Genomic DNA, 22,427 nt, shown 5'->3' with positions numbered 1-22,427 from the left:
GGGTTGTGTGTGTTGGGGGGGATTGTGTGTGTTGGGGGGATTGTGTGTGTGTGTGGGGGTTCTGTGTGTGGGGGTGTGTGCAGGGGGGTTTCTGTGCGTGGGGTTGTGTGTGTGTGTGGGGATGTGTTTAAGGGGTTGTGTGTGGGGGTGGACGATCAACAGATGAGAAAGGAGAGAGCGAGAAAGAGAGAGTAAGGGGGGGAGTGAGAGGAGAGGTATAAAGGGAGGGAGGGAAATAGAAGGAGGGGGAAGAGAGAGTGGGAGAGAGAGAAAGAGATAGGAGAGAGACAGAAAGAGTGAGGAGAGATAAAGAGAGAGAGAGAGGGAGGGAGAGAAAGGGAAAGACTGAGAAAGAGAGTGGGGAGGGAGAGCGAGAGAGGGGAGTAGAGAGAGCCAGAGAGGGGGAGAGAGAGCCAAAGAGAAAGAGAGCGGGAGAGACAGAGTGTGAGGAGAGATAAAGAGAGAGAGAGGGAGGTAGAGAAAGAGAGAGATAGAAAGGGGAAGAGTGAGAGAGAGAGGGGGGGAGAGAGAGAAAGAAAGAGAGTAGGAGAGACAGAGAGAAAGAAAGAAAGAGACTATGCGCCCTGGTGGGAGCTGTGGGAAACTGGTTCAAACCAATTCTTTTGAAAAGAAAGGGTGACATACGTAACATTATTAGATGGATTCTTGAAAAGCACCCCGGCTTCTTGCCTGGGCTCTCAGCAGGCATCAGCTTTACACAGCGTGTTTTTTTTTTAGCCTTCCTAACACAGAGCACATTATGTGTTCAAATGGGGGAGGTGATGTTGTTTAAAGGGGAAAACTGCCAATGAACGAGTTTGAAAACTAGATTTTAATGTCTGATTGTGCTTAATAGCCTGTGATTGTGGACGTATTCTTATACACACCAAAAATAAATATGACCTAAAGTGGAGCTACGCTACTAATTTTATTTGTGTGTAGCTGTAAACACGCATTGACAGCCGCTGTACTAGTGCTTAATTTGTAACAAAGGAAGTGCCGGTGTTTTGATCAGGCAGCAGCTTCATACTCTATAATTCTTTTGTTAGTTTGCGTAACAGGGAGAGCGCACATAAACTGAAATTTAATAATGACTTGGCTACAGCCACTTTCAAGTGGCTGTAGCCAAATTACTAGTAAAATTCGGTTTATGTGCTCTGTTACGCAAATTAAAAACGGAAGATGGGGGGGGGGGGGCGGTTAGAGAGATGCGTGCGAGAAAAGATGCCGGGAAACAGAAGGAAAGAGGGAGGAGGGTAGAAAGGAGGAGTCGAGGGAGACATGAGCGCCTGGAGCGGGGCGGCGAGGCAGACATGCACGAGGGGCACGGGAAGGGGAGACGAGGGGTCAGAGATAAGTTAAAAGTAAAATTAGAGATAGGGTGAGGGTGGGAAGAGAGGGTGAGTGGGGGGAGGGCGAAGGAGACGTACACAGAGCACATAAGGTGTTCAAATGGGGGAGGCGATGTTTTTTAAAGGTGAAAACTGCCAATGAACGAGTTTGGAAACGAGGTTTTAATGTCTGATTGTGCTTAATAGCCTGTGATTGTGGACATATTCTTATACACACCAAAAATGAATATGACCTAAAGTGGAGCTATGCTACTAATTTTATTTGTGTATAGCTGCAAACACGCATTGACAGCCGCCGTACTAGTGCTTAATTTGTAACAAAGGAAGTGCCGGTGTTGTGATCAGGCAGCAGCTTCATACTCTATAATTCTTTTGTTAGTTGTTAGTTTGCGTAACAGGGAGAGCGCACATAAACTGAAATTTAATAATGACTTGGCTACAGCCGCTTTGAAGTGGCTGTAGCCAAATTACTATTAAACCTCGGTTTATGTGCTCTCTGTTACGCAAATTAAAAACGGAAGATGGGGGGGAGGGGTTAGAGAGATGCGTGCGAGAAAAGATGCCGGGAAACAGAAGGAAAGAGGGAGGAGGGTAGAAAGGAGGAGTCGAGGGAGACATGAGCGCCTGGAGCGGGGCGGCGAGGCAGACATGCACGAGGGGCACGGGAAGAGGAGACGAGGGGTCAGAGAGAAGTTAAAAGTAAAATTAGAGATAGGGTGAGGGTGGGAAGAGAGGGCGAGGGTGGGAAGAGAGGGTGAGTGGGGGGAGGGCGAAGGAGACGTACACAGAGCACATAAGGTGTTCAAATGGGGGAGGCGATGTTGTTTAAAGGGGAAAACTGCCAATGAACGAGTTTGGAAACTAGGTTTTAATGTCTGATTGTGCTTAATAGCCTGTGATTGTGGACATATTGTTATACACACCAAAAATAAATATGACCTAAAGTGGAGCTACACTGCTAATTCTATTAGTGTATAGCTGCAAACACGGAGTGACAGCCGCCCTACTAGTGCTTAATTTGTAACAAAGGAAGTGCCAGTGTTGTGATCAGGCAGCAGCTTCGTACTCTATAATTCTTTTGTTAGTTTGCGTAACAGGGAGAGAGCACTTAAACTGAAATGTAATAATGGCTTGGCTACAGCCGCTTTCAAGACTTATCTGCTGCCTTACCGCCTTCTAGTATACTGATGCCAATATCCAAGTTTCGTTGTTGTTGGAATAGATGCAAGTTCAACAAGTGAATTAACAGGCAAGCTTCTGTGTTTATTTATTTATTTATTTATTTATTTATTTTACACATTTGTAGAGCGCTCTGTTACCCGGAGGTGTCCTGGCGCTGAAAGGATAGGCTGGTGTGAAGGAGCGTGCTTACAGAGTAAAGAGCCATGTTTTAAGTCCTCTTCTGAAGACCATCCGGTCCTGAGTTTGTCTGAGCACCAGAGGGAGTTTATTCCAGGCCTCTGCCGCTCCAAGGGAAAAGCTCCTACCACCCCAGCGAGCTTTTTTAGTTCTGGGGACTGTAACCAGGGCCAGTTGTCCTGACCTCAGAGTTCTTGCTGGTTTATGCCAGTGGAAAAGAGATTTCAGGTGCCTGGGACCTGTATCGTGGAGGGCCTTGAAAACCATGCATACCGCCTTGAAAGTGATTCTTTTACGGATGGGTAGCCAGTGTAATTTTACCAGATCTTGGGATACCGAGGAAAATTTGGGTGTGTCAGTGATTAGGCGGGCGGCTGCATTTTGCAGTAGTTGGAGTTTGTTGAGTACGCTCTGCTGGGCGTTTAGCATCAGGCTGTTGCAATAGTCTAGGCGTGAAAGCACTAGACCTGTGACAATGGTTTTCCTATGTTTCTTCTCCAAATATGGTAGAATTTTTCTGATGGTTTTAAGTGTAAAGTGGAGAGAGGAGGAGAGGGCATTCACCTGGGATTTGAAAGTCAGGGTGGAGTCCACCAGAATCCCGAGATTCTTCACTTTATCCACCGGCTCTGGGAGAGGTCCCATTTCGTCTGGCCACCAACTCGGGGACCAGAAGTTATCTTTGGCACCAAAGAGCAGGACCTCGGTCTTTGAGGAGTTTAGCTTAAGGCAGCTTTGAGCCATCCAACGGCCTACTTCAGACATGCAGTTTCTAAATCTGTCTGCGGTGTTTTCAGTGTTGCCGGGAAGAAGGGACACCACAATCTGTGTGTCATCGGCGTATGCCGTGAGTTGAAAGCCGAACGATCGAATTACCGGGGCGAGGGTAGAGACATACACATTGAAAAGGGTTGGGCTTAAAGAAGACCCCTGGGGGACACCACAGGGAAGTACAAAAGGGCGTGATTCGTAGCTGCCCAGTGCCACTGTCTGGGATCTATCAGATAGGAAGGCTTGAAGGATTTTTAGCGCCTTTCCCTGAATTCCACAGGCCCTCAACCGGTCCACCAATAGTTTATGGTGGACCGTATCGAAGGCCGCAGAAAGGTCCAGTAGAATCAGGGCCGCTCTGCCCCCTGCATCCATCACCAGCCTGATATCTTCCATGGATTTAATCAGGGCGGATTCCGTACTGTGCTCCTCTCGAAATCCGTGCTGGGAGGAATCAAGTACATCTGCTGATTTTAAGAAGGAACTAAGTTGTGTGTTCAGGTAGCCTTCTATTATTTTGGCCGGGAGGGGGAGTCTGGCAATTGGGCGATAATTGTTCATCTCAGTGATGTCTAGATTGGTTTTTTTTAGCAAGGGTAGGATGGAGGCTTGCTTCCATCTTGAGGGGTATTCACCTATCTCCAGCATCTGGTTAAGGAGAGGAGTGAGGCCCCTGGCAATTGCATCTGGTGCTAGTTTCGTTATTGCTGTGGGGCAGGGATCATGAGGGGAGCCTGATTTAATTTTTAGTAGGCGACTCCTCACTTCCTTTTCCGTGATGGGCAGGAAGTATTGAAGCGTAGTTTCAGATCTGGCGGGATCAGAGGTCTCCCTCAGTGAGGGGGACTTCACTAGCTTGTCTAGGGGGAGGAAAATGTTCTCCACCTTCTCACGGAAGAAGGTTGCCAAACTTTCGCAAAGTGTAAGGCTTGCTGGAATTTCAATGGGTTTGGGGTTGGCAAGGGAGGCGACCGTAAGGAACAGTTCTTTAGGGGTGTTCTGCGACACGGCGGGCAGGGGAGGGGGGAGGAGAGTAGGAGGAGGAGGGGGGAGGAGATTAGGGGAGGCACGGCCTAGCGGCCGTGCAACCAAGAAGTGAGGGGGCGGAGCTGGGGGAGGCTGTGAGAGAGAGAGTGGGCAAGGCAGGCGGCTGGGGGCATGTGCACGCGCTTTTAAGCTCAATGCGCATGCGCATTGAGCTTAAATTTCACGGGCACTGCAAGGAATCGCCACGATTCCTTGCAAGTTGGTTAAAGACTGTTTAAGCCCCCATAGTCTCGCAAGCTCGATGCGCATGCGCATCGAATAGCGAGACCTAAACATGGCATAGTCCAGCACGAGTCTCGAGCTAGACGCCACTGCTAGAGACTCGTGCTGGACTATGCCATGTTTTTAGGTTTGTTCACTATTTTTGAAGACTCTCTTAGAAGCGATTTACCTACCTCGCCACGAACCTCTGTTTGGCTGAATAATTCTCGTGATTGAATACTGCGATACTGCTTGTTATTTATTTTCATTGACCTTAAAGAACCTACTTTTATCATTAGCCCTGAGGAAGTCTCTGGCTTCTACCACTAAAGACGAAACATGTGTTGGCGGCTAGGATTGTTAATGAAGAAGTGAAGTGCAGTGTAATAAACGAAGATAAGATCGTCTCAACCTTGATTGACTAAGGACTCTATTTACTTTTGACCCAAGCTCAGTTCTTTGGGTCACTTTTGGATTCAAGCAATATATCTGTTTGACTTTACCTAGTTCACAAATTGCGGTCTATTCCACAGAAGCAACTTTATTTGGAAATATCCTTGTGACTGATTTTTCCCCAATGTTAGTAAGCTCACAAGACGTCATTTTCAGTTAGTTCTTTCTGCGACCCGGTGAGATCATGCTTCATCTGAATACCTTAGAGCCAAAGATTATGCAGGTAACTGTTTACCTTTTTTGTGAGGTGGCGTTGGATGAGACTACCTTGATGCTTGAAACTCCTCCAGGGTACAGTGAAGGCTGTCATCTTGGAGTAAGGGGAAGTGTGGCTACTCAGGTAGACTTATTTGTTGCTTATCAAACTTCCTGGCGTTTTATTTGAGTGAGGTTCCTTTGGGCAATCCATTATCATGAGCAGTGTGCTTTCCGGTAATCATTCAAATTCCTTTGATTACCTCTTTGTCTTGAGTTAAAGGTAAGTCCAGAGTTTGTATTTTTTTTTACTGATGGCAGTTTTATATAGACTTGTTTTTGCACAGCAGTATGTGTGCTTTGCAGGCATAGTAGCTTTGTTATTGTGGTCCTGTAGTTCTTGTGTCTCCAAGTTAGTAAGTTTGTTTTGTTTTTCTGTGTGTTGCTGTAGGCTGAAGAGAGGCCAACTAGCATTTTACCACTGGAGTCCCGTCTTGAGGGAGAATGTCATCCATTTTGCCCTTTACACCACCGGTTGTGAAGCGTCTCTTGGGCTGGAAGAAATCTGCATCCGGTACTGGTGGAGCCGGTGGTGAACAGAATGGACAAGAGGAAAAATGGTGTGAGAAAGCGGTAAAAAGTTTGGTGAAGAAACTGAAAAAAACAGGACAGTTAGATGAGCTGGAAAAAGCGATCACCACTCAGAACTGCAATACAAAATGTGTCACCATCCCAAGGTAAGAGCCTGATGCATTTGCACATATGGGCAGTGGATTGACCAGTAGTTGTATCTGGTGTGAATCCTAAGATTTATTAAGATCTTTAAATAGCCTCAGGAACGCTGCTATATTTTTGTACTGAACACAACCAATTTCTTTTATTCTTGCATTAGGTCAATATTTCCTGGCTAAATGATGTGTAAATATATATAATTGTTCTTTTTTTCCTGAGGATCTCAACTTTAGAGATTAAGATGATCTTTTCCTTGGTCAACTCTGTCAGCTGTTTGTAACTATTGATTCCCTTAAAATTCTGCTTTTGTGACTGAGGCATTACCATTCAGGTTTTTTGGTATGCTGTGAATCCATAATGCTTTGTTACATAAAAAGTACTTCAACAATTAAAGCAAGAATCAAGAGATGGGTTTATTTGCATGAGATTTTCATTTATTGCCATGATTGTAATGTGCTGGGCTGTCTGATATCATATCCTTAACAATTAAGAAGGACTAATCTATATACATGCACACAAATTTGGGTAGATTAAAAAGAATAACGCAATGAACGTGAACAGACTTAATTTGTGGCAGCTGTCTGTACACGTAATGTTATGAATGGTAGTTAGTTCAAAAATGCATCGCTTGTTGCACAGCATTGGTTCCTTTGTACTGTACATAACAAGTAAAGAGCTGCATCTGCCACTAATGCCTTAAAGGGGGATCGTCCCTTAATGTGATTTTCTTTTTTCTTTCTTCCTCAAGTCCCAAGTTTATCCCTACAGGGTCATCTTTATTCACCCCATTGCTGTTTATAAAGCACATTAAAAGGTTATTCGGACGATGTTGGCCTATGTGATATTTGTAGATGTGGTGTTGGGGAGAAAGGATTGCACTGTGAGAACACAACTTTTCTTTTTATCTGGCTGATCCTGTAACCGGAGTGTAGTAATGTGGGTAATGTGATGAAGTAGTGAGTTGAGTTATACAACAAAAAATTGAATGTGTGGTATTTGTGTTGTGCTAGCTTAGTCAAAAGACAGTAGGCACTGCTCAGGATCAAAGGCTAGCATAGTCAGTCGTTGCATGTTAGGAGAGGTATCTAGGATATGGGAGCAGAAGTTTACTGTTACTTCACTTTTATGTAGTGCTCTTAAGAGGTGAGTCTTTAACTCTTTCCTAAATTGGAGCAGCAAGAGGGACATGCTCCATGATGCTGGGTCCTTAGATGGAAAAGTCATGCTGCCTGTTTTGTTTCTTTTCTTAGTTTTCAGTCTGATGTCCTGGTTGAGTGTGCTGAGATTGAGCTTGTCTGCAAGATAAGCAGAGGCACTGGTTCTGATGACTGTAAATGTTGTATCTGAAAGATGGTGCATGCCATTGTGCTGTCATGAGGGGTTGGAGGAATATTGTTATTCCTTTGAGGCCATGGGGCAGGACATTAGCGCCACCCAGGTGCAAGAGAAAGAGAGTTTCTTCAGCAGTTCTTGAGTTGATTTGGCAATATCTTCCTTGAGCCTCGATTTTTCCCAATATCGCAGCCCAAACAGGTTGGCTACAGCCAAGGCTGAATCCAGCCGCCTTTTCTTCAGATTATTGATTCCAGCTGTCTCCCATGTATCATGGTAAGTAACAGTGTCTGGGGGATCTTCGGGTCGCTTGTGACCTTAAGTTGGTGCCAAATTGAATCTCAGAAGCTCTGTAAGAGTGAACATAGAATAGAATGTGAACCATTCCGTGTTCCGCATGGTCAGATATTCAGCAAGTTGGGGCGGGTAATAATTTTGCCAACTACTACTTATAAGGTGACCAGTGCTAGTCTTGTAAAATTTTGAAAAAACAAAACTTCGGCCACGCTTCTCAAATCCTCTGTCGCGAGAGCTCAAAAGTTAGGACCATTCCTTGTCTGTCCTGTTTTGGAATCTTTGGTAGCCACTTCTCTCAAGTATTTGTGAAGGTTGGTAGATTTTATGGGATGGTTACCCAGCTTTTTAGATGAGCGGAACATAAGCTGATGAAATTGCCTTCCCTTTCTAACTCCCACATTCACTACTAAAACGTGCACCTATATCAATCAATCAATCAGAGTACTTGTAAAGCGCGCTACTTACCCGTGAGAGTCTAAAGGCGCTATGGGGAGGGGGGGTGCTGCTACTGCTCGAAGAGCCAGGTCTTGAGGAGTCTTCTGAAGGCGAGTAGGTCTTTGGTCTGCCGTATGTGGGTAGGGAGGGTGTTCCAGGTCTTGGCGGCGAGGTAGGAGAAGGATCTGCTGCCGGAGGTTGTTCGTTGGATGCGGGGGACAGCGGCGAGGGCGAGGCTGGCGGAGCGGAGCTGGCGGGTGGGGGTGTAAAAGCTGAGTCTGCTGTTCAGGTAGGCTGGTCCGGCATTGTGGGGTGCTTTGTATGCGTGGGTGAGGAGCTTGAAGGTGATCCTCTTGTCGACGGGGAGCCAGTGTAGGTCTCTCAGGTGGGGGGTGATGTGGCTGTGGCGGGGGATGTTGACGATCAGTCGGGCGGAAGCGTTTTGGATGCGATGTAGTCGTCGTAGGGGTTTGGCTGGGATTCCTGCGTAGAGTGCGTTGCCGTAGTCTTGTGCTGTCGAGGGCCTGTGTCACCGTTCTTCTTGTTTCGGTCTAGATCCACTTGTAGATCCTGCGGAGCATGCAGAGGGTGTTGTAGCAGGAGGAGGAGACGGCGTTGACCTGCTTAGACATGGAGAGGGAGGAGTCGAGGATGAATCCTAGGTTGCGTGCATGGTCAGTGGGTGTTGGTGCTGTTCCCAGTGTGGTCGGCCACCAGGAGTCAACTCAGCCTGAGGGGGGGGGGATCCGAGAATGAGGACCTCCGTCTTGTCCGAGTTCAGCTTCAGACCGCTGCTCCTCATCCAGTCGGCGACGGCCTTCATTCCCCCGTGGAGGTTGGTTTTGGCGGTGTGTGTGCCCTTGGTGAGAGAGAGGATGAGCTGGGTGTTGTGTGTAGTAGATGATGTTGAGGTTGTGATGGCGGGCCACTTGTGCGAGGGGGGCCATGTAGACGTTGAACAGCGTCGGGCAGAGAGATGAGCCCTGGGGGACGAGGCAGATGATGTTGGTGGCTTCGGATCGGAAGGGTGGGAGGCGGACGCTCTGGGTTCTGCAGGAGAGGAAGGATGTGGTCCAGTCAAGGGGCTTCTCTTGGATTCCGGTTTCTAGGAGGCGTGTCTTTAGAGTGCGATGGCAGAACGTGTCGAAGGCGGCTGACAGGTTCAGGAGGATGAGGGCTGATGTTTCGCCGTTGTCTAGTTGGTGCCTGATGTCGGTTGTGGCGGCGATGAGGGCTGTCTCGGTGCAGTGGTTTCGTCTGAATCCGGACTGGGACGGGTCCAAGATGTTGTTGTCTTCCAGGTGGCGGGCCAATTGCTTGTTGACAATTTTCTCGATGACCTTTGCCGGGAGCAGGGAGATGGGCCGGAAATTTTTGAGGTCCTTGGGGTCCGCCTTGGGCTTCTTGAGGAGGGCCTTTATTTCGGCGTGCTTCCAGCTTTCCGGGAATGCCGCTGTTTCAAAGGAGATGTTGATGACCTTCCACAGTTGGGGTGCGATGGCTGCGTCTGCTTTGTTGAATACTTGGTGTGGGCAGGGGTCGGAAGGAGATCCTGAGTGGATGGAGTTCATGGCCTTGCGTGTCTCGTCGTCGTTGACGTTGGACCAGGAGATCAAGGGGTTGGCGCTGGTAGTTTTTACAGGGGAGGTGGAGTCTGACATAATTGGGGTGGTCGTGGTGTTGAAGCCAAAAGAGGGTTCTGGCATTACAGGTAGTTGGCTTTGCTTTTCCTTCTCCTTAGTGGTAGCAACCACTAACCTCCAGCAATTCAGTACTAAATCATCTCTGCAAATGAACACAATGATGCTTCTAAACGCGACAGTTTCACATAAAGACCTGTAGGCTATTCAAATTCTGTTTACAAACGCTAAAGCCAAATTCTCTATATCTTCGCATGAATTAATCACACCAATTTTACCACAAACCTTTTTGCAAAAAATCACACATTCATCCAAATTTCAAGAACCTTTGGAGTTGATAACCAATAAAAAAAAATGTGAAAACAAGCGAGCAGCACCTTCAAACAAAGTGGCAGCATGTGAAGCCTTTCTTGATCAGGCAATATCTTGCCTTACAGTTTATTAAAAAAACTATGCAGATGTTCTGTCACTACCAAAAATTCAGCTTTTAAAGCAATGGTTAAAAGGCGGAATCAATCCATCCTTAATCAGGCTAATGCCACCATTTCACAATCCAAGCTTACCTTGATGATCATATCCTTATCAAATGTTTGCATCTTTGCTTCAGATCAGACTATTGCACGAATATGACGCTACAGGCAAGACTTGCAGCTGCTAAACTGGTCTGAAACGTTTGACCCTGATTGCACTATTGGTGTCTTGTCTGCACATACATTTTAAGACACCCCTATAACCCCACACCACACCACATGCATCCGCTTAGAGGAACTTAGACTACCTCTATTGTCATGCCCTAAAAAGCATTAAAATTAATTACTCTTTCCTTAAGCTTCCTGTTGTCATCTCACAAAAACAACAATGGATAAGCCATTGAAGCTGTTTCTTGAAAGGAAGATTTTTCCATTGAGCGACACTAGCTATTAACTGTGCAAACTATTTGATCATATGCACCAATGCAAACTACATCTCTTTGACGCAATATTTTAATCGTCTGTTCACTTTCTCCCAAATATTTCGAAGGCTTGCACTAAATGAATTCCATTTCTTTCACTTAAAGTAATGCTTCTTTTGTGCTAGTGCCTCTTTTGACATGGTTAGCAATCCCCCCCCCCCCACACTTTTTGCCTGTAAAATAATGTGGTTTTGATTGTATGTGCACAGGGTCCCTGCCAACCAGGTCCCCTGTGTCAGTTCTCATTTCCTAAAACGGTACCTTGATTGGCAACTTCACCCATCATGTAAGTCCCTAGTAAATGGTACCCTTGGTACCTAGGACATTAAGACTGAAGAGTGTCCCCTAGAGACCCCTCACCAAGGCCATACCTCTGTCACTACAGTTCATGCCTTGGTACAGTGAAATGTGACAGTCAACATGGCACACTACCTGTGTACCTTGTACAGTAGCTCTGCCTAAGGTATGGGTATGTCACCCCTCTAGCAGGCCATACAAGCCCTAACTCAGGGTGCACTATATATCAGGTGGGGGCATATCTGCATGAGCAGATATGCCCCTACAGTATTTAAGTCTACTCCCTAATATTGTAAGTGCCAGGGAAGCCATAGAGAGTACATGGGCTGGAAATTCAACAACTTTGGTTCCCCAGCACCATAATGGCTGCACTGAACCCCAAAGTGATTGGTACCAAACACCTCCTCTTAAACCCACACTTATGCCAGTGTTGAATTCATTAAAACATTTACTCAGAGGCCACCTCAGTGGGGGCCCCTGAAAACCTACCAACCCTGGTGTGGTCTTTGACTGGCTTTAGGCAACCTGCCACCACCAAACATGTTTGAGGACTCTTGGATCGAGAGCCTCTGCTCTCTGAGGCCAGAATTAAAGCACATCTTGGGCAAAGGTGTCACACCTTCTCCCCCGGGATGAGCACAGTGCTCGATAGGGAAGCTTCAAAGGCCTGCTGTTTTGTAATGTGACTCTAGCCTCTGCTGCTAGCAGCAGACGGCATCTCCCAGTACAAGCCCCCAATTTTGGCGTGAGAACCGGTGGGAAAACTTGATAAGTAAAGGAGGTGTGCCCCCATTCGTCAACTCCACCCCATAGGTGCCGATGGTAAAGTAAAGCACATTTGTTAGTGCCCACCATCTTGAAGATATTGGAACTTATCTGGCTAGGGCTATGCCCCCTTCCCACAGGAAGGTGGCATAATAGTGGTAAGGAACCCATAGGTCTCTACCTGTTACTCCCTTGTAATGCCCCTCAATCTAGTATTTAGGTGGCTTCCCCAGACCCTGAAATCAGATTCCTGATGACACAAGAAGAGCTGAACACTACAGCTTAGCACCAGCGGAAACTACAGGCATCAACTGCCTTGGCCCCTGCCTTATCAGTCTGTCTACAGCTCTCGACGATCCTGTGCCAAATGACGACTCGCCCTATGACTTCCAAAGCCTTTGGAGGACTGCCTCCCTTCAACAAAGACTCAAAATCTCCCGTGGACTGCAGACTTGTCCAGTAGAAACCAACAAAAGAGTAACCTCGAAACCGCCTCCGGACCCATCTCTGAACCCGACACCCATGGCCCGGGTGGCGAAGTTTCCCCAGCGTTTCTGATCCAGAGTCCACCATGGGCTGACCCCTGCCGTACTCTACCTCGTGGCCTGCAGCCCCAGCTCGAAGACTCCCACTGACCGCGACCTGCCTGGTAAGCTGTTTCCCGACGTCAAAGAACACCCCTTGCACCTGTGCCACTGAGGGTGTACTTTTGATGCTGCCTTGTGCCCCTCCCCCTGTACTTAGCTTCTGTCCAGGAGTTTGATACCAGACACCGCTTTACTGACCTGCTAGCAGCACGACTTCGACCCCTCCCCCCCCCCCACCTGTCTCTATTGGTTAACATTGGGTGCCTGACCCCGAATTTGACCTCTGTACCCGACCTCCTCTGTGCTGCTGGTGGTGCATTCTTGGTGCTGATTTGAACCTTGCCTGATGTTGACACCACAACCCGGAGACTGAATTTGTAAGTAGAGTACTTACCTGCAAAACTGCATTTTTTTTCCTCCCATAGGTTAACATTGCAAAGCCTGAAAATTGCAGTGTCCCCTTTTTAAAGTGTAAATTATTTCTCATGAAAAACGTACTTACCTTTCTGCGTATATCTTGGTCTTAAAACTTGAGAGAGGCTTATTTTTCCAAATTCGGTGTGGATCTCTTGTAAACTAAATAATACTGCTTGTATGCTTCTTGGTTGTTGATAGATGATTTATTCATCAGAGTAGAAATAAACACTACATACTCACAGCTGACCAGACCTTAACTGACCCTCTAGAATCCCACAACATGGATGACCTAGATAAGAACACTCAGAGGTTCTATACATGACAGCTGGGCATGAAGATAAAAGAAAGGCTAACAAACTTAACATAACTAAAGATAATATTTACAACAATCTCCTTTTGAGTCTTGTCTTTTATTTGTCAATGTGTGTATAACAAATGTCTTACACTCCTCTGTGTTAAGCCTAATGCTGCTCAACCACGCGACCATAAGCCTTGTACACTTCTGGGTGAATTTCTGGACTCTTCGCACAATACAACCACTTACTGGTATATTATATAAAGAGCCAGCTTCCTACATCTAGTGATCCGGGTTCCTTAGTTTTGCAGCATCAACCTGTACGCAGGTATGTTTTTATTTGTGTGGGTAAAAACGTGGCAGTAAACTGAATAGCTGTTCAAACTCATTAGCTGATACATGTTATTTTGCTAATTTGAGCTGATTTCTAGAGCTAATGGCCCTCACACTATTTGTGACATAAGCATTGTGTTACTTAATAGTCGTCAAATCTTTACACAGTCTGTAATCAGTAGCTCAACACTTAATTCTTGAATTTATTTAAGTGACACTTTTCTATGCACAGTATCTTTCAATATGTGGGGGCTTTCTCTTAAGTATTAGTTATCTAAAGGTATGGGTCTACAAGAGCCTCAATCACCTGCCTTGCCTTGAAGCCCATTTCTTTTCTGAACAGCTAACCTTGAGTTGGAGTGTGGCAGTTTGTGTAGTAGTGGTGAAAGTTTTGGCGAGGATGGAGTTGACGATACAGACTTAATTTTTTACTAACTTGCGTCTAAGGATTAATAGTATTAACAACCCAGTGTGTGAATACATTGTTGGGACTGTTAAACTGAAGAGGTGCTATTACAGAGTAAGTAGATGCTTTTTTTACCCGTCCACCACAAGCCTATACACACAAACTATAGTTCTATTTAAGATGAAGTGACCGAGTGTTCTAGCAACAACAATCCTATCAGACCGGACAATCATATGTTGAGAAGTAAATAAACACATTATTTTTTTCATAGTCCTGCTCTAGCGATTTGTTTGGAGAACATTTACAAAGACCAAAGATTGTGTACCTCTTGTGTATCATAACAGCCTGCTAGGCCCAACTGTCATCACCAAATGGCATGCAGTTGTACAGCTCCTATATTTTCTTTGTGTCCATTCTACTCTTTGTTCCCCTTTTTTCTGTTTGACAGCTTCAGTACGTAATTTAAATGTTCTACCTTCAAATTCAAATGTGGGGTTTGTCATGCACTTTGTATCTGTAAATCATGCTCCCATAATCCTTCATGCTGTTGATCATTGAGTCATAACACATTGTCTGTTTATACTTGTCATTATATATGTTCTCATTTCCACTGTTTGTCAATAGCACATCATGGCCATTCTGGCACTTTTTTAACTGGCACATTTCTTTCAGAGTTTCGTTTCTTGGGTGCAGGCTCTCTTCCTTAGAGCTCCCATCGAGTAAATGTAAAATAACTGTAGTAATATACAAAAAAACTTCTTTGTACAATTTTCAAGAGGGCCTCTTTGTTAATCACTTTAAAGGGACGCAGTGAGCTTCTGCCTGTCCAGTGGTACTCATGTTGCGTATGTTGAAACCAAGGTTATCTGATTCTGGTCACTGCTTCTTGTTTGTAGACAAACGCTTTGTGTGAATTAGTGTCTGATGCTTATTGATAACCATAAAAGTTGTTGTTGTAACCTGTTTAAAGATGGTTGCAACCAAGCTAATCTTTTCACTTTGCAGATCACAAGTGTCATGTTTTCTATACATTATCACAGTTATTCTTGAGTCACGTGTTTCATTTTATTGGCATCCTTCACATAGAACATGTTCAATGTAATTTATTATCAAGCCATCTGCAGAAACGCTCTGTCTTCTATGTGAAGGAAGAATTCTGTACATTCCATGTTTTACATCATGGTATTTTGAACAACCATGCATCCATGTTCACATCAACTTTTTTGTTTTTCGATTTATGCACAGCACTTGCTCTGAAATTTGGGGACTGAGTACACCAAATACCATAGATCAGTGGGATACAACAGGCCTTTACAGCTTCTCTGAACAAACCAGGTGAATATTCCGCACTCTCACATCTTAGAGATCTTCTGGGAGGATGGGTGGTTTAAGTTATTCAGTGGGATTGTTTCATTACTTGCTGGTACAAATATTTTCGTGAATAAAGCATATGGCACAGCATTTCTATTACATTGCTGGCCTGTTTTATAAATGCCATTTATTTTTTGCCAGCTGATGTTTTGACCAATGAAATATCTTTTAACACTGGTATTTAGCCAAGATAGCATATTCAGTTTATAATTATCATCTGATAAATGTCTAAAATTTTAATTGACTTTTTATCTCTTGTATTGAAGAGTTCGTGTCGAGGTTATGGCTGTTGAGATCAGACTTGAGTATCTGAAGTAACTAACCTCCAATTAAGTTATTGGCATTTGTTTTTTGTTTCTTGGAAACGAATTGGCTTAGTTTTTGTTGCTTCTCTGATGAAGTTCCTTATCTCCCTGCCCATTAATCTGCATCTGTTTTTACACGCCTGCAGTGTGTGGAGAAAGGGTTCTCACGTTTCAGTTTAGCCAGACATAAAAAATCAAAAAAACAAATACTGCTAACCATTTTATCATTTTTTGTTCGGGGGGATTTTGAATGTTCTTTCTTACACTTAACCATTTGGTTTCACCTTGTAAGATGAGTGCTGATTGGCTGGTTTGCCAGGGAATTTGAGAGGCTGGGAGGGTTGATAAACGTGGTATTACAGGAAGTTTTTTTTTTATTATTTTGTTTCCTACATGTGCTGTTTTTTTTTTTTTTTCATCCAGTGCTTGTGATTTGCATTTCAAACTTGTATCTTCATTTGCATATATTGCATGATCTTTAGTTAAGCATTCTTCAAGACTAGTTTTCTGAATGCTCCAATTTACCAGAATCTTTATTTTCTCTTTCTCCTACCCCAATATCCCATAAGCTTTTTTTGACCATTGGTAATTTTTCACTGCACTCCTGAGTCTTTCCCACTTTCCTGTATGGTGTTTTCTGTTGATGACAGTGGAATGCTTGTCTATGCGCAGGAAGACTGAGAAAACCAACCGTTTTTGGTTTTGGGCAGTGTTTCAAAATATGGATGACCGTTGCAGTATAACTCTTACACTTTTATACCCATTTTAGAAAAGTAAACCTTATGTTCGCTCCCAGTTTTAGTGTTCTACTAAGTTTATTTGTTTTTTTTCACTCCGAAATAGGTCACTCGATGGACGCCTTCAAGTATCTCATCGTAAAGGGTTGCCACATGTAATTTATTGTCGTCTTTGGCGCTGGCCTGATCTTCACAGTCATCATGAACTCAAAGCAATAGAAAACTGTGAATATGCCTTCAATCTTAAAAAAGATGAAGTGTGTGTGAACCCCTATCACTACCAGCGAGTGGAGACTCCAGGTAAGAGGACAGCTAAATCTTCGAACATCTAAAAATTGTACGGCACTTATGTTGTAAATAAAGGTCTGATTTTGCTCTTAAACCATTTTTACTATACCAAGGCAGTATTTACTGTCAATTGATACAAAGCAAACCACTGGCAGTCAATGATAAAATGAACAGGCAAACCATCCGTGAGCACGGAGCTTTGGCCTTTTAATGTGAGCACTGAGCACCCCTCCCACCCCAGTAGGGAGTGTCTTAAAACTCCTGGACATGATCTAGGTATGATTGTGCCCAGTACCACACTGCACATATACCTTCTCCGTTCAAGTATAGAAATCCATTGTTACGAGTTTGACCTTTCTATTGTAAACATTTCAAACTCCATTTACATTTTTTCTACCTCTTATGATGTTTAACATTGCAGATAATATTACTTGCTTTGTAAGTCAGTTGTGCAGAATATTCTAAAATTGGCATATTCAAGTATGAGCAGAGTTTTTTTATTACAATGGGGCTATATGAAGGAAAAAGAAGCTAATGATTTGAAATTAACTTAATTAGTATATTCTCTTCATTATCGTACCTACAATGTACAACATCTGTATGTTTATCTTTGGGAAGAATACAACATTTGAATAAATGTATGGAAGTTTACTTTATTTTTGTCTATTAAACATTTAGTATTTTCTCTAAAGATATTTTGTTTCTTCTTTAAAGTTTTGCCTCCAGTTTTGGTGCCTCGACATACAGAGATACTTACTGAACTACCACCCCTTGATGACTATACTCACTCCATTCCTGAAAATACTAACTTTCCAGCAGGAATCGAACCACAGAGCAATTATATACCAGGTATGTCATCCTAAACATTCTTCAGCTCAGGCACTATACTTACGTTTCCTGGAGGTTATTAAAGCAGATTGATCCTATGGTTAATGCAGCTGTGCATTCTTCTTGTCATTGTATTAGTTCACCCATGAAGATGCTGTTTTGATGGTCTGCTGGGATTCAGGGCTCTAATTAATGATCTCGCCAACACTCTTAAGCATGGTGTCTCACCCTGGTTTCTAAATAGAGTCCCTGTCTTTAAGCACAGTCTTTTAGAAGTGTGGTGTGTACCTGTTTTGTTCAAATACAAACATAATGCCCTTGTCAAATAAGAATTTGCAATGCAATTGGTCTGGCATGTATGAGAGTTTGAGCTATTGGCAATGCAATAGCTTAAACTCTTGCTAATGCTAGACCTATTGCATTGCAAATAATGGTTTGTTTACTAGAACCCATGCAGCGCTTTCACATTCATTTAGGCAGTGCTCCTTTCGTTAGACAAGCCCGTCTAAAGAAAGGGGCATGGCCAAGACTAAAGTGAAACCACGGCATGGGGCGTTTTGACAAACAAAGCATGTTGTCCAGTTGACAAATACATTTTTTTTTTAACGTCCATGCCACGCTGTCACTTTAATAGAGGCTGCACACCTTTCTTTAGGCGTGGCCTCCATGAATGTGAAAGCACTGCATGGAAACTAGTATACAAACAAAAAATACAATAAGTAAGAGCGGCCACTATACTCAAAGCGGACTGCGCTGCTAAAATAAAGAAAGAAAGAAACCCAGCCGCTATCGTTAAAGTGGACCTCCATTAGTAAATAAAATAAAAACGGGCAGCGTGTTGCGACGTAGTTGGTGGAATAGGGACAAGTCATTAAACAAAATAGTCAGTCAATCAGACTTGACTGACTAAACAAAATAGTGCTCACAGCCAAGATACAGCAGCCGGTGTAACAAGAAAAGTAAAAGACCCAGTTGTTATGGGAGGTAACACATGCTGATAAGGTAGTAGTAAAGAGGGACTGTTAAGCCTAAAACCGACTTTGAAGACCGCGTTTAGGAAGGACGGTGACACACGCCAATAAAAAGTATGGGCGGGCGAGTGTGGGCGGGGCTTCAAAACCACACTCCAATACTGCATGCCTCTCAGCAGCGCATGTGCTGCCCAGACTTGACTTAAAAATAAAGAATGACCCCTAGCGCTTAAAACATTAAAAGAAAATGTTGAATTTCATGTACTCCAGGGGCTTGCCATGTTTTACAGCGCACTGTGCTGGCAGAGCGGGTTGTCGTAAGAGGTTGGGTGGGGTTTAAACACTCTATGTTAAGGGAAACAGCCGCTCAACCTATTTTAGTCTTTTAAGGGTAATTTCCTTTTCCAAGTGTTGTGTTCCCTTGCCATTATAGTATCCAATTAAACTAGTAATGGCAAAGTCTCCCTTGTTGGACCTATTGGCATTTGCTTTCCAGCTTAAGGGTGTGCCATTTGCTTTCATTTTTTATATTTACTGATCCTAGATGGTGGATGTAACTTGGATCAATCAAGCAATAAAAATAAAAAAAGGGAGTAAGCGCCATTAAATGTCTGTGTACGGAGTAGCAGAGGAGACTGTGTGGGGAGAAAGTAGAAATGCAGCATACTGAGGGAAAGGGGAGCAGCACAACAGGGAGAAAACACTACAGAAGCACAGAATGAGAACAACATGGAGTGCGGGGTGGGAAGAGAGAAGCACACTGGCAAGGTCACATTGCGGGTTGAGAAGCAGTACAGGAGTGGGGATAGAAGCACACAGCTGGTAAATAAATGAACTTGTGGAATGCTTAAACAAAAAAAAGTGAGTTGTGCTGAGGGATGGGCAAATAGAAGAAAGCAGTTCCCTAAAAGTATGTATTGGACGGAGACGAGTAAAGAGGGTATGCTCCAGGGGAGGGACAAACACAAGGCAGACAAATCATCAAATAATAAGCAAGCAAATTAGTGAAAAGCCCACCAATGTTAAGCAATGGGTGGGTGTAGGAAGCTGGCACTGTATATACTATACCAAAGTGAGGTATGGTGTGCACAGAGTCCAGTGGAACCCAAAGGTAGCCAGAGGTAAAGTTAGATAGAACCTTACTCGCTATTTGTGGTAGTCTGGTCGAGCAGTAAGGCAGTATCAGAGGACAGTGTTAAGCATTTGTAAGTAAGCAAGTGGAGAAGTGTGGCTCACTGGTTAGAGGAGGCAGACCTGGAAGCAGAGGTCAGCCCGGGACCATGGTTCAATTCCTGGCTCGGCGGGGTCTTGAGTCCTAAAATGCCCATGGACTCGACAATTCTCGCTCTGGTGCCTACTCGATTCACGGGTTCACACTCTGCGACTCTAGGCAATAGCTTGCTTAATCTCCACAACGGCCCCTCGCGGCGGGATGCCTGGCTTTCACCTTGCGGATACCCTGCCGGGGTTATCTCACAGGGGAATACCAGGACGGGTTCCCTAAGTAAGAGCTTAGAAACCGCTCGGTGATTTGCGCTATATAAATTCCTGTACATTTACATTTACATTTGTCATACACACTCAGTCAGAAAATGAATTCACACACTCAGACTGAACTTCAGACCAATTGTTTTTGTATAAAAATATTCTTTTAGTAATTTTATTTTCTAGAACCAAGCAAGCCTGACACAGGTAAGTAATAAGTACTTTACAGTAGTAATGCAATTACAATACAGTTTGAATGATTGTATATACGCTTTGATTTGATTTACAGTATGGATGCAGAGAAATGCAATACTAAGTAAATGCAGTACATAGACTTGAATAGGCTTTTTAGTAAAATAGCAGGTAAGTAACTTTTGAGATTACTGGGCTTACACCGAATAGTATACCTAGATACTACTCTGGGACGTTGCCTGAAAACAGGTAAGTAAAATCGTTTTTGTTAGATTATGCAATTTTAAAGAATTTCTTTAGTTTCTCAAACTCCACACTTTTCACAGAAAAACAGTCAATGTTATCCTATGGAGGAAAATAGTGTTATTGGTTTTGAGGTAAATATTTGATAGTGGGTGTTGAGGTTCTGGGGGTAGGCTCGGGGGTCCCCCGGGGTCAGTGATGCACTCTTGTTACACCCTCAGCTGCACTAAGGCGGCTGGGTGCAGAGTGTTGAGGCCCAATGATATCCAATGGGGGATAGAGGGCCTCCAGTTGGTGGCTGCTGATGGGCAGGCCACTGGGTTGTGAGAGCAAAAGTCCTGGACTTTAGCTCAGGGCAAATGGGGAAACAAATTAGCACCAAAGATGAACCCTCAGCGGCACTAGGGCCGCCAGGTGCAGGGTCCTGTCTGTCAGACGCCCTGTTGGTTTCAGTAGGGAACACCTGGTTTAGAAAAGCACTGCAGGCAGGGAGATGAAGGTCTTCTGGGTGAGACCACCACTTCGAGTGGTAAGTTGGGAAGTTAGGGGTTGGTTAGGCACCGTTGGTTTGGGCCTTTTAGGGTTGGATCTTCTTACTAGCTCCTGGTCACGGCTGGGGGGACCTTCCGGATTTAGACCGCAGGCGTCGGCTGGAGTCTTGAGGCAGGTAAAGGATCACTGGATCTCGGGTCTGGATCGCCAGGGAGTCCACCTCATGGTATTGATCTACTCAAACCCGGGCCAAGGGCGTCCAGTGCAGAGTGGTGCAGACTCACAGATCCTTGCAGAGCAGGAGTCTGTTGGCGAACAAATCCGGTGTTCACGGGAGACAAGGTCTTTGGGATGGAAGGTAAGCAGGTCCTCCAGGTTACTTGAGGTTGCTGGCTGCAGGAAACCCTGGGATTTCACTGCAGCAGGTTCGAGGTGGGGACAAGCCGGTAGACCTGGGGCCCAGTCAGTAGCCGTCCTCCTCTTGTTAGCTGCGGCACTGCTGTTAGACAAATAACAAGAAGAAGGACCTATGTTTTTGTTCCAGGGCTGCCCACTAAATACTGAATTTAGGGGATGTTTTAGGGGTCTCGAGGTAGTAGCCAATGGCTGCTGACCCTAGGGTGATGACACCCTTGATGTGCTCACCCCACATGGGAGAGTGACCACAATCCCTAATGCTGGTTGGGGAGTGCCTGCCATCTGCCAGATGGAGGGCACTAAAGAGTGGGCTTCACCTCGCCTCCCCCACCTGAGAGGTGGAGTTGGCAGAGGTGGGCACACCTTCTGGCCTGGCTAATTTTTCCTGCCTGTCTTCGTGATGAAAAGGAGGGGAGACAGGAAGAGGGGGGCCTGCTCCTGATAGCAGGAACGGTTGGGGCTCGCATTACAGAGGCTGCAAGGCTTTTGAAGCTCCTCTGCCACAGATGGCTCTTCCTGGCCTGGGGTAGGTGTGACCACCTCCTCCCAGGAAAGGCTTCGTTTCTGGGCTCAGGGGTCGAGAAACATGTCTTGTGGTGGCAAATGGTGTGCATCAGTCAGGGAAACCACCAGAGGCTGGTCGTTTTTCAGGATGAAATCTCTAAGATTCCCTATGAGTGCATTTTTCATTGAATCCCACACTGGCATCAGTGTGGGCTTATTATGTTGAGAAGTTTGATACCAAACTTCTCAGTTTTCAGTGCAGACATAGTACTGTGGAGTTTGTAATAACAAACTACCAGCACCATATACTCTTAAAGACAGCACTGCACTTACAATGTCTAAGAATTGACTTAGACACTGTAGGGGTACAGAGCTCATGCACCTGTACCCTCACCACTGGTTTAGTGCACCCAGCTAGAGGGGTGACTGATCTATGCCAGGGCAGTGGATTGTAGGCATGGCACACAGGGATGTGTGCCATGTCGACTCTTCACTTTGTTCTGCACCACAACACGCAACACGCAGCCTGCAATGGCAGGGTGTGTGTGTGTAAAGGTACAGTGCCTCTAAGGGTGGAACAACAAGTGCTGCAGCCCTTAGAGGCCTTCCCTGACCACAGTGGTGTTTCTGGACCCCTGAGTCGAGAGCCTGCTGCTCTCTGGGGCCTGAAACAATGCACATCCTGGGACGAGGTGCAGAGCCTCCTCCCCAGGATGGGCAGGGTTCAT

The 22,427-nt window shown here is 45.0% G+C and overlaps 1 protein-coding gene across 2 annotated transcripts in view; it reads left to right on the top strand.

Annotated features, from left to right (window-relative positions):
• The window catches only part of SMAD2 (SMAD family member 2), a 228,915-nt gene that overhangs the window by 68,911 nt on the left and 137,577 nt on the right, over window positions 1-22,427 (top strand). The window contains exons 4-7 of one of the 2 annotated variants that reach the window (XM_086960358.1): window positions 5,830-6,115; window positions 15,112-15,201; window positions 16,386-16,579; window positions 17,282-17,416. In XM_086960358.1, coding sequence (XP_086816484.1) covers window positions 5,883-6,115; window positions 15,112-15,201; window positions 16,386-16,579; window positions 17,282-17,416 — 652 coding nt within the window. In that variant the 5' untranslated portion in view covers window positions 5,830-5,882. The remainder of the gene's footprint in view (window positions 1-5,829; window positions 6,116-15,111; window positions 15,202-16,385; window positions 16,580-17,281; window positions 17,417-22,427) is intronic. The other variant, XM_086960359.1, reaches the window with a different exon arrangement.

Source organism: Lissotriton vulgaris, chromosome 3_1, assembly GCF_964263255.1.
Source record: "Lissotriton vulgaris chromosome 3_1, aLisVul1.2, whole genome shotgun sequence".
Classification (NCBI taxonomy): Eukaryota; Metazoa; Chordata; class Amphibia; order Caudata; family Salamandridae; genus Lissotriton; species Lissotriton vulgaris.
Note: the sequence above shows the minus strand (reverse complement) of the source record. Positions and strands in the feature narration are given on the sequence as shown.